This window comes from Dermacentor albipictus, chromosome 1, assembly GCF_038994185.2.
Source record: "Dermacentor albipictus isolate Rhodes 1998 colony chromosome 1, USDA_Dalb.pri_finalv2, whole genome shotgun sequence".
NCBI lineage: Eukaryota > Metazoa > Arthropoda > Arachnida > Ixodida > Ixodidae > Dermacentor > Dermacentor albipictus.
In genome coordinates this window covers 264,992,242-265,004,420 of record NC_091821.1, presented here as the reverse complement: position 1 = coordinate 265,004,420, position 12,179 = coordinate 264,992,242, and the positions used below count along the sequence as shown (strand labels likewise).

Below are 12,179 nucleotides of genomic sequence, written 5' to 3'. Positions count from 1 at the left end.
TAGTGCCCACAACGCTCCGTCTACTGAATGTCACTGTGGTAGGCAGGTCAAATTTATTTTGGTTAACGTAGATGCCACTACATCCGGTTTTGGTACCTACGACGCGCCAAACTCGGAGGCTATCCCTCAACTTACGGTTGAGTTCACGGTATCTCATCCCTTTCCTGTGCTACAGAGTACCAGATAGCTACGCATGGCTGTGTTTTCTTGCACCGAGTGGCAAGTGCTACATTTTCTTTCGTACTTATCACTATGGCAATCACACATTTTCCAAGGGGGAACGAAACATTGTCTTTATGTTTGCTAGTGAAAGTATGTCGACAGTGCCCACATCGCGTAAGCGCTGGATGCTGCATTGTGGATTCGCATTGAAAGGATTCCCAATATAACGAGCTTTGACTATGAGGGCTACACGCCTTTAAAGTGTGCAACATAGGAAGAAGACAACCTGCTCCAGTGTTTTGTTGGTGCTCGGGCCAGCTTGTCATGCACCTGAAGCTATGTCAGCCACAAAGACCACTCAGAGCATGCGGTCGTTTTCAGCAAGCTGTAGTGAGCTCAGTGAGCTAGGGTGCCTCAATGCACACCTCCTCTCCAGTGGGTAAGATGGTTATCGAGGGACCCTAAGCGAGTGGGCTAGTCGCAACACCCCATGGGGGCCGTGGTATCTATGCTGCACAGCAGATGCAGCTACATGCAACTGTGGTAACTGTTGTGCACATAGCCAGTATAGCACAACATTTGCTATGCGCACGACAGGCCTGGAGTGCATGCTCGAGCTCATGTGCTCCAGTACGGCCATGCTACGTGGTGCGGACTGACTTCGTCCTGCCCAACTTGACCGACAGATAGTAACCACATTAAAATTGGGCATTTTGAAGTGCTATCAATAGCTGACTATGAAACGATGTCTGCCAAGGCGTCTAGCTAAGATATACATGCACTGGCAAGCTTATGTGTGGTCTGACCTTCAAGGGTCCTTGAACCAGTTTGGGCAAATTTTGTAGACGCGTAGGGTACAGCTACAGTAAATCATTCACACCACAATCTGGTGAAGCATCTCATGTTAGAGGGCCCCTCACCAGGTCTGGCCATGTTGAGCTGACAAGTGCAGAGCATACATTACGTGATAACGATCGTGTCTCCAAAGTATTACATCGATACGTGCCGCGGAAAGATCTGAAGTTTCAAACCGAACGCCGTTTTCCCTTCTCGCGGCCACCGCGCTCCAAGCCCAAGGATGACGTGCATGTGCTAGTGCGCCTACTTATACATGTTTGCACTGTGCATCGCTCGTGATGACGCACGACTTCGAGAATTATTCAAGGCAACATCTTCATCTGCTTGTTCCCACGTTGTGCAGTCACATGCGCAGACACTGAAACTAGGTCATTTTCTACCGTGTTCCAGAGCGGAATCATGCTCTGTGATCTGTTTGTGTCTGCCTCAGTAGTCATGTAGCACTTATATTGCTGTCAGGTGTCCTCATGCACAATGCGGAAAATTGTGTGCTGTGTGAAACAAAACAATCGCAACAGCTGCGCATGACGCCGTCAGCGGAATTGCGCCACGCTGCGAAAAAGCGAGGAAAAAAAAAATGAAGCCGGGGCCCGTGACGTATGCATCATGCGATCCTCGAGGTTCGCTATGGGAGAACGCAGGGAAGGAATTTCACTTGCGGAGGCTAGATGGGGTGAGTGGAGAGTGTGTCAAATTCTTCCGCAAATTTTTGCGGAAGAATGCTCCCTAGATGACATGTAACAACTTACCAGCATATAACCAAAATTTGCTGTGGGGCCTGGTGAGGGGCCCTTTAAGAGTGCTATGGACGATTACAAGTTACTCTCCTCCATAGCCATGCATTTTCTCCTCAGCTCGTTTGCCTAGTGATCGGGGCTAAGCTCCGCCTTCACTAGCTCTGCGTCGTGATAGGACGTTGTGTTATCTACTTCCAGTTGTCTTGAGCCAGCGTGCAAAGCCTCCCCATCCTCTCTGCCAGCCGCCTGGCAGTCGATCCCAAGCGAGAGCTATTGAAGCAGCGTGCATTGTGAGCATTCTGTCGCAGTGCTGAGGTGGTGGTGGTGGCAAACATTTATTACTTGAGCCATTTTACAACATTACTTGGGAGGGGGCTCAGGTGTGTGTAGGGTGTCCGGGAGTTTGTGGCCCTTGGCGACCCTCAGAGCCCAGTCCACGAGCCGTATTTGATTGGCTGGGTTGGAGCTAGACACTGCGGTCTCCCATCCCTCGACGTCGGTGAGTTTCCACTCGGAGGGTGGCTGTAGCTCAGGGCATAAGAACATTATGTGATGGAAGTTGGCTCTAGGCGCGCCGCAGAGCATACGTTCCTGTCGATATAGGCCTGGAACCAGCTGAGTGTGTCCAGTACTCCAGTAACCACAGGCGAGCTGGGTGTTTAGACGGATGGGTGGAGGCATAAACTAAAGCCCCTCCACACTACTATTTCTACTATATTAAACATTTAGAAAAACAATGTGTTCACCATTACGTTCCTAACAAAAATTTACACCAGCAGCAAAGTAGTGTACACTTCGTTACTGCTAAATTAGTTCTTTGTTTGATTGAGCTCTGTGCCACCAGCTTGCTGCACCATGCAGACTGTTCATGTTTGTGCCTCCGCTCATCCCTTGAAAGCCCAGGCCCAGTCCGCTTGCGCTGACATGCCAGACATACGAAACACTGTTGTGGTAGTAGTTCTCCGGCTTAATGTGATGGCTGTAAGCAAGCAAATTCTGGGATCAATCGGATACCGATAGTCCGATGTGCTGCAGCCACTCCGCTCGTCTGCTGCCTTGCAGAGGGACACATCGCAGGTTGACACATTGCCAGTCTCAACGTTTGCAGCCCACAACGTAACAAGGGCAAAACATGGTGCTATTGAAAAGGAAGATCGAGACAAACACTGACCACGGAGCTCTCGTCAACGTGGAACATGTTGTAACACACACAGACGACACTTGCCGTGTGCTGGAAGTCTGGAGCGTAGTGATAAATTGTCCTTGTGCATTCTCTTTCTGTTACATTCTTTTTTATGGAAACAAATTGACTAACATTCCAACTATTACGAACGACATTTGTTCGTCATATAGTTGGAAAAATGATTGATGATGAGCCCTGGGCAGCCAGTCAGATAGTTCGCCCTACTGGCGTCATATGGTCATTTCACGTCAGCTGCTCAGGGGCAATTGAAAACTCAGATGAGTGGCGTGCTGTGGTCGGTAGCGATGTACGTATTTAAAACCGTGTAATAAATTACATACTTTATGTGGTGCACTTAGATGTGTCAGTTAATGATCAGAAAGACCTACCCTAATGACTCAGTACGTTTGTACAGAATCGTGAAAATCGTTTTGGGTCCCTTTAAGTTTCGCATGGTTTGAGGCTAGTTGAGTGTTCAAAACTAATCGAAATTGGCGAGACCTGACGGCTATGACATTGCTTTGTTTGAAAGAGAGTCGTGCTCTGCCTGTGAGCTCCATGTACTGCGCAGGGTTGCAAAACTTGGCTGAGATGTTCACAATGCCGTATGCTATCTGCAGATTGTGTTTTTTTCACCAAGCCTGAGGAGTGGTTCATGACCCTCTTAAGATGGTTCATTGATATTATGTTTTTTCCTATCAAACGTAACAGTGTATAATAATGACCTACTGTATTGACTAAAAGATAAGCAGGGTAATATCATCAGCAATCTCAAAGATATAGTAAAAGCAGCGGAAGAATTCTATACTGACCTGTACAGTACCCAGAGGAGTCAGGATACCTAAATTAGACACAGTAATGAACAGGATACAGAAATTCCTCCTATAACTAGCGATGAGGTCAGAAGGGCCTTGCAAGACATGAAACAAGGAAGAGTGGCAGGAGAAGATGGAATAACAGTGGATTTAATGAAAGATGGAGGAGACATAAGGCTTGGGAAATTGGTGGCTCTTTATACGAAGTGTCTATCGACTGCAAGGGTCCCAAAAAACTGGAAGAATGCAAACATCATACTAATCCACAAAAAGGGAGATGTTAAAAAATTGAAAAAGTATAGGCCCGTTAGCTTACTCCCAGTATTATATAAAATATTTACCAAAATAATCTCCAATAGAATAAGGGCAACACTGGACTTCAGTCAACCAAGGGAACAATCTTCCTTCAGGAAGGAATACTCTACAATGGATCACATCTGTGTCATCAATCAGGTTATCGAGAAATCTGCAGAGTACGGTCAGCCTCTCTATATTGCTTTCATAGATTACAAAAAAACATTTGATTCAGTCAAGACACCAGCATTCACAGAGGTGTTACGTAATAAAGGAGTACAGGATGCTTACGTAAATATCTTGGAAAGTATCTACAGAGATTCCACAGCTACCTTAATTCTACACAAGAAAAGCAGGAAGATACCTATAAAGAAAGGGGTCAGACGGGGAGGCACAATCTCTCCAATGCTATTCACTGCCTGCTTGGAAGAAGTATTCAGGCTGTTAAACTGGGAAGACTTAGGAGTAAGGACAGACGGCGAATATCTCGACAGCCTTCGGTTTGCTGATGATGTTGTTCTATTCAGCAACAATGCAGACGAGTTACAACAAATGATTGAAGACCTTAACAGAGAGAGTGTAAGAGTGGGATTGAAGATTAATATGCAGAAGACAAAAATAATGATAAATTGCCGGGCAAAGGAACAAGAGTTCAGGATCACCAGTCGTCCTCTAGAGTCTGTGAAGGAGTATGTTTACCTAGGTCAATTAATCACAGGGAACCCTGATCATGAGAAGGAAATTCACAGAAGAATAAAAATGGGTTGGATCGCATACGGCAGACATTGCCAGCTCCTGACTGGAAGCTTACCATTATCATTGAAAAGGAAGGTGTACAATCAGGGCATCTTACCAGTGTTGACATATGGGGCAGAGACTTGGAGGCTGACAAAGAAACTTGAGAACAAGTTAAGGACCGTGCAAAGAGCGATAGAACAAAGATTGCTAGGCATAATGTTAAGAGACGGAAAGAGTGCGGTTTGGATCAGAGAGCAAATGGGCATAAACGATATTCTAATTGACATCAAGAGAAAGAAATGGAGCTGGGCAGGTGATGTAATGTGCAGGTTAGATAACCGTTGGACCATTAGGGTTACAGAATGGCTACCAAGAGAAGGAAAACGCAATCAAGGACGACAGAAGACTAGGTGGAGCGATGAAATTAGGAAATTTGCATGCGCTTGTTGGAATCGGTTGGCACAGGACAGGGGTAATTGGAGATCGCAGTTAAGGCCTTCATCCTGCAGGGGACATAAAACAGAATGATGATGATGATGATGATGATGATGATGATGATGTATTGTATAAGCAACACTTGTATTTGTGCATTACTTAACGTGGTTCAGTGTTATGTTTATGTAAATTATTATTTAACTACCCCTTATGTAATGCCCCTTCTCGGAGGTCTTTAAAGTAATAAAAATTGAGGAGCTATTCCACTCTGTGAAGGTGGATGACCAGCGAAGCTGTAGCATATCACAGAGTTAGACAAGGGTAAATGTCTTTATTTTCATTATTTGGTAATGGCAGTCATGACAGCTTTGTGATTACTGGGATATATACTGATTGGTATGGTTACAAACTTACACAGAATCTTGATCAAAGCTAAATCTTTACATGACTATTGTTGAGCAGTTGAGTGACTTGGATTAGTGTCCAGGAAAAACACAGGGAAGGTGGGAGACGGAAATTCAAGATGATGAGCAAAACGAGAACAAGGTAAAAGCAGTAGCCAACACGTCTACCCGTGGACTTGTCTTTTTCAAAGTCTTGAAAAAGACAATTCCACTTATCATAACGTTGGCTCTCGCTTTTTCCTTGTTCTCATTTTGCTTATCATATTGATTTGTGTGGCACTTCAAACTAAACTTTTCTAGAACAAACTGAGTGAACCATTTCTTGTCTGGTTTTGAAATTTCCACATTAAAGTCTCCAATGATGATCACCGGGGTAGTGTTATCATGGATCACCCATGCAAAGTGCTTGGTCATGAACTTCTTGATATCACTTTTGGGTGTGCCTGGAGATATATGCACAATGGATATCACAATTCTGTCTTTCATTTATATGGCACAGACATCCATCCCCACAGTCATTGGCATTGTCCTCTTGCGAGTCAAGAGGACAAATGTGCATACATTTTGTAGCCATGAACCTTAAGGGGCTGTGAGCCATTGATGATGACAGTTTTTTGCTGTTCTCTATGTTGTATGCGTGATTAGAAAGAATGTAAGCTCTGTTTGCTTCACTATGATGAGTGCTTGTAGCCTCTGCCTTATGGGGCTATGAGCCATGGCATTTTTCCTTGTTTAGTGGGGTATGAGCCATTGATAATGATAGTTTTTGTTGATGCACACAAAAAATACATGGAACCCTAGCCACATACAGCTTCGCTGTAAAATATAACGAACTGAACTGAACAATGTGGGAACTCGGCACAAACTGCTACAAGCCTTTGTGAATGGTTAACAAGTTTTTCTGTTGCTTGTTTGATGCATCTTGCATCTACTTCTTGTTTTGTTTCATGCTCATTTCGTGTCTAATGTTGTTACTGCATCTCATTTTCTTTCTTTTCCGCTATTCGACATTTTTATGTAAAACTGCAAAGGGCTGCCAGAGCAAATGTTTCTGAATTATTGTCAGTTGCTAAACTGGTCTGTTTGTGCCAGGCATGACTGTTACACATGCCACATTATGACGCAGCAGCACACAGCAGAGAGTGTTCATGCCTGCGCACTCCCCATCTTAAAAGTCCATCTCGCGGGAGACAATGTGAGGAGGTCATTTGATTGGCTGGTGCTAATCTTGGAGACCATGCCATGAGGGATCTCTCTTCATTGATGAGAATAAATGGAGAGGCTGGTTGGTGCATTATGCTTCAGGTTTGCAGCTAACAAGATTTTAAAGGAAGAAAAAAAGAACAAAGAAAGGGTGACATAGAGCACTGTTAGCATATAAAAACCCAATAAAACCTAGGCATAGTTGGTCATGCTGTGGTTGACATGCTTTTGCTAAGTAGCTCTTTCTCTAGTTGAGAAACTGCTTAAGTCAGTTTAACTTCTTCAACTTATTTGGATATACCAAACTATTTGAGCTGTTACAACCTTGCTGTTTCTGATTTTTATACCAGTTGACATTTGTTTGTTGGTGATGTAAAGGGTGTTGTTAATTTTGGTGTACTTCTTTATTTCATTCAGGAGCGATGATGCTGTTCTTCTTGCCCTGTATGAGGCTGTTCACTTAAACAGGAACTTCATAACGATCCTGACAAATGTGAGGCACTGTACTTTCTATTTTTTACTTTGATAGACGTGAAAACACATCATCTTTTTTTTTTATTTAGGGCGGGACATACCTAAGAGAATGCAGTGCTTTTCATTAAGGGGACCAAGATATCTTGCAGTGCCCCCCCCCTACATATCCACATTCCTTATGGCACACTATCCACCCTGGGACATTTTGTGGTTCAACAAGCAATCAAAAGCTACCATGGAACAATTGCTTATCATACTTCTACATTGCAATGTGCTAGGCTGTTGTGCAATATGTATTTTGTCCACAGGTTATTTGAAGTGGCCTGCAGCCATGGACCAGGCACTATTATCTAAACTGGTGCAAAGAAACAATATTAACTGCTTTCTCGTTTTGTACTAGGAAGATCCACAAGGTGCTGATTGTTGTATCGTCATAATAGTGTAGGTTTCTTTTCAGAACTCTCCTTAGCATAAAGACACTTAAAGATTATGCTTATCAGGGCCGTAGGCATTCTCAACTCAGGATGCTAATACAGGTGGATAATTGACTAATAGTTCTAGCACTGTTGCATTCTGTCCTCGCCTGTTTAAAAGCAAAAGCGTTGCATTCTTTCGACTAATGCTGAATGATCGAAGCATAGCTGGTAGACAGTAGAATACCCTGTTTAACAAAAGGCAAAATCAGCCATTAAAGGGGCTCATGAAACAGGGAACTAGCAACTATGGAGGGGTCACTCGATTAGTGACGCCTGCCCTAAGCAGGCTAAGGGGGCAATGGCTCCTCTGTGCTCCACTGTGCATACATCTATGGGGCTGAGAGGTGGGGATGGCTTGGGCTTCTTTCTATGTTTTGCTTTCCAATTATTATTGAACTCTTGTCTTGTTGACTCAGTCTCAGACAGAATCTTGTGCAACTGCATCCGCCCCAACCAGTGGTGCTGCATCTCCTACGGAACACTCGCCACATGGTGAGCCAGTTGCTAATGCATTCTAGTAACCCCTTCCCCTGTGGAGAGCGCATGTTGCAGTTTATCATCACCTGTTCAGTATTTGTTATGACAGCTGTACAGTCAAACCCAGTTACACCAGTTTATCCATTATATAGAAAAATTTCTGTACATTGTTAATATGTATATAATGTAAATTGTGCATACACCTGACAGATCAAACCTGCGCAGTGCCGAATGTGTCTATAAGTTGGCTTTCCTGTGTGCATAGGCAGCTAGCGTGCTTATCATTGAGGAAATACAAATAAACAAACCTTTAATTTCACTGGCAGCGTGCATTGCACGTCATGTACACGAATTTCTCACATCATGGCCGTGCACCAAGCCATGCTGTGCCAACAGCTGGAAGAATATAATTAAATACTTATGAGTACATCAGCCATTGCTGCATTTGTGAGCCTGCCTGTGTTGGTCTATGGATGTGGGATTTATGATGTCGGGACATTCCGCTAATAGGTAATCAGTGTGCCTATCCTTACTTCGCGAGTTCCGTAAAAAAAAAATAAGAGAAACGACCTTGCTAAATCGAATGTATTTTTTCCTGGTCAAATTTCATAAAACATTTATATTGAATTACATGCGATATCAAATTCGGGGGCACCTATTTACTGGTGCAATATAAATGCGTTTGACTATTGCCATTTTGGTTTATGCATTGTCATTATAGCCTACAACCAGCTGTGGAAGGAACCCATGGAAAGAAGCATTTGGGATGCTTGAATGGAATATGTTAGCATATTGGGAAAGCTAGTACAAGCTTGAATATTGTTATAATCATAGCAACAACCCTATCATGCCTACTGTAGAATGAAGACCTCTTTCAGCTCTCTCTTGCCAGCTTTATTGATTCCTTGCCGCTCCATTATAATGTTAGGCATTTGAATTAGTGATGAATTTCAGTGATGTAATTTACTGAACGCCCCCTTTGCTTTTTTAAGTAGCACAAGATATTAAATTATGGGGCTTAAAATCCCAAAGATGTACTGTGGGCTCTGAGGAATGCCATGGTGAAGGGCTCAGGATTGATTGTTCACAATCTGGAGTTCTTTAACATGCACCCAAATTATTGTATACATAAGCAATTTTAGACAGATAGAATGGATAGTCCATTTACTTGTTTGCAGTCTCTCTTGCAAGAAGTGTTACATGTAATTGATTGCTTTTTTAAAGCGAATGCATTATATGCCCCATTATACAAAAATCTGTCCGCATCGGCATGACCAAGAGATGGTACCAAAAATGGCTGGTGGCGCAAAGCGTAAAAATTATAAAAAAATGCTGGGATGGATGTCAAATTTTTCAGGGAGGTTCCTGTAAGCAAAGTAAATTAATTTGCAAAGAAAATTCAGCACATTTTGGTCTGGGTGGGAATTGAACCCGAGCCTCCGGGGTGTGAGACGAGCATGCTTCCCTGATGCTACAGTAGCTCCATGGTTCTGGCTGACTAAAGGTGTGTCTAGTGCATGCAGTGAGCGTGTTCATGACATTCCGAAGTCTACAAACGGTACAGCGCTTTCGCATTCCCACATGTAAGCAGTCTTAGGTGTCTCTGCCGAATTCTTTTTGTTCTGTATACGTGCAGACCTAGTCCCTGTTGATGTGAATACTATGGATCAGCCGCCATCCAACCTGCTTGTCACATTCCTGGAGTTCTGTTCCATTGTAATGCAAAAAACAAAAGGTGGGTTCAGTTTGCAGGACCATTGCAAATGTACTGGTAACTGGTTCATAAAAGTATCACTTTAGCTGTGACATTTGTCATGAGGACAATACCCAGCTGCTGTGCCTATTTAATGACCTTTTCTGCATGGGCATGGTATATGCTTAGTAGCTGCTGGCTGCTCAGCAGCAATGCCGTCATAGTTTGTTCTTCACCTTGTAATCAGAGCCTTGCTTTGTTTTGTGGTTGTGGTACTTCTTACATTGCTCATTTGCTTTATTGCTACGACGGAGCTCCGATTAGTTTACTATGTTGGCACATTAGTGAAGTTGATTAAAGGAATTGAACATGGGACCAACTTCCTTTTGGGGCGGTGACTCTGCCATCTGAGTTAACCAGGAAGCTAGCAGATTTCAGGGGCAAAGTGATTTAATTGACTACTCAAAGCATGAGGCTGTATTGTTATAATGAGTTAATGAGGCCCTATTGCTTCCTCAGCAAGCTGTTTGCGACTCTAATTGGAGCACCAACAGAGAAAAGAGCACCAACTGCACCAAGTAAAAGAGCTGCCGCGAACCTGGATGTTGCAGCCATCTTTTTTTAGTTGGACATTGTTGCGAGCAACGTAAGGAATTCTGAAGTTGCGAGTAGGAAGATGACGTTTTCAGTTTTCCAAGAAACTCCTCTTTTCCTTGAATGAAATGCTTTGTCTACACAACATTTGCCCAGCAGCAGAAGAATATTTACGAGGCGAACATTATCCCATGTCTCACAATACAGCATTCTTTCGTGTTATTATTATTTTCTGCAGCATTATCTGGCAGAGTGATATGATTAGCGAGTATGAATTATAGCACCAACTGATTAAATATGGAAGGGTCTACACAGGACAGTTTTGTGCTGTCCTAAATTTGATATGCTTGTAATGTTCTGGTGTTTACAGCACCAGAATGTCCTGTGCAAGAAACTTTCAAATGAGGTGTTTTTTGCACTTATGCAGTAGCACTGCCAATATTTTGAATGTTTTTGTTATGAGACTGTAATTGTTTACAACTTTGTTCAGCTTGGCTTTCGTGTAATAAAGGAATGCAGTTTCTGGAAGATTCACTTACCATAGATACAAACCTCTGTTGAAAGCTCTTGGAAGCCATCCATACACGGGCCCAAGCACTTGCCTCTTTTTTACTGTTATATAGCGTGGGATTAAAGTACCATGTAATGACTTGATGTTTGTGCATGGTAAGTATAGAAAATGGCATCTTTTAGGGGCAAGGACTGTGTTTAAACAGATTTTGGTTCTGCAATTATGAATGGGAAAATGCAGATGCAACATGAGTATGCAGCTTATGAAATTTTGCATCTCATTTGACCATTATGTGATGGCTGCTGCTATTATAGAATGCATATGATTTTCTGGTTATTTGTTACCTGGCACACTCTTCAAGTATATGTTGTTTAATTTTTTTCCTTTCAGTTGAAGCCAATGCAAACACAACTAAGCTTGGGTTCATCATTCTTACCTGCATCACTGAAGTGAGTGCTTGCTTTTTTGCTAGTTATTTTGCTTATGCTACTGTTATTGTAAGTTATGCATGAATAGTACAGTCTGAAAATAGTTATTCCTTGACTGCTGGTAAGGCTTGGCCTAAGAATAAGCAAAAGATGGTGTATTCTGAATCTTGCATCCTCTCATATTACTTATCTCTGTTGTGACATTTGTGTGGTATGTGCTGCACTTGAGTTGTCGAAAAAACTGCCCAGATTAATCACTATGCATTGTTTATTTGCTGGTCATGTGAAGTTCATCTTTGAGAAAGGCTTTTGCAGTAGCCTGAAACTTTGCTGTGCCTGCATTGCCATGCTGTGCTGCAACTGTCGAGACTTGGTATGCTCGTATGTTAACGTGTTTTTTGTCTATCGGGGTGCAAAATTTTACTAAACTCTGGTAAAATGTCGGGCATATTTTTTCGGAAATCATGTTACCCAGGAACGTATAAACCCCGTCCATGCCTTGGATGAGCTGGGGTCGTCCACTTGTTTTTGGCAAAAACATCCAAGGAAGAGTTCAGCTCGTCAACAGTATGTTGCATTTTCTAGAAATGCCATGGAAGTGCCTAGTTTTGTCTCATTGCTTAGTCATGGTTTTAATAGATAGAGACAAATCAAGCAGAAGCAAATGTATGCTTTCTGAGGAAGTAAAACATGTTGG

At 42.9% G+C, this 12,179-nt stretch overlaps 1 protein-coding gene across 4 annotated transcripts in view; it reads left to right on the top strand.

The window, feature by feature from the left end:
• The window catches only part of LOC135915403 (armadillo-like helical domain-containing protein 3), a 68,205-nt gene that overhangs the window by 26,061 nt on the left and 29,965 nt on the right, over positions 1-12,179 (top strand). For all 4 annotated transcript variants that reach the window (XM_065448471.1, XM_065448463.1, XM_065448458.1 and 1 more), the window contains 4 exons: positions 7,247-7,322; positions 8,196-8,271; positions 9,893-9,991; positions 11,445-11,503. In XM_065448471.1, coding sequence (XP_065304543.1) covers positions 7,247-7,322; positions 8,196-8,271; positions 9,893-9,991; positions 11,445-11,503 — 310 coding nt within the window. The remainder of the gene's footprint in view (positions 1-7,246; positions 7,323-8,195; positions 8,272-9,892; positions 9,992-11,444; positions 11,504-12,179) is intronic.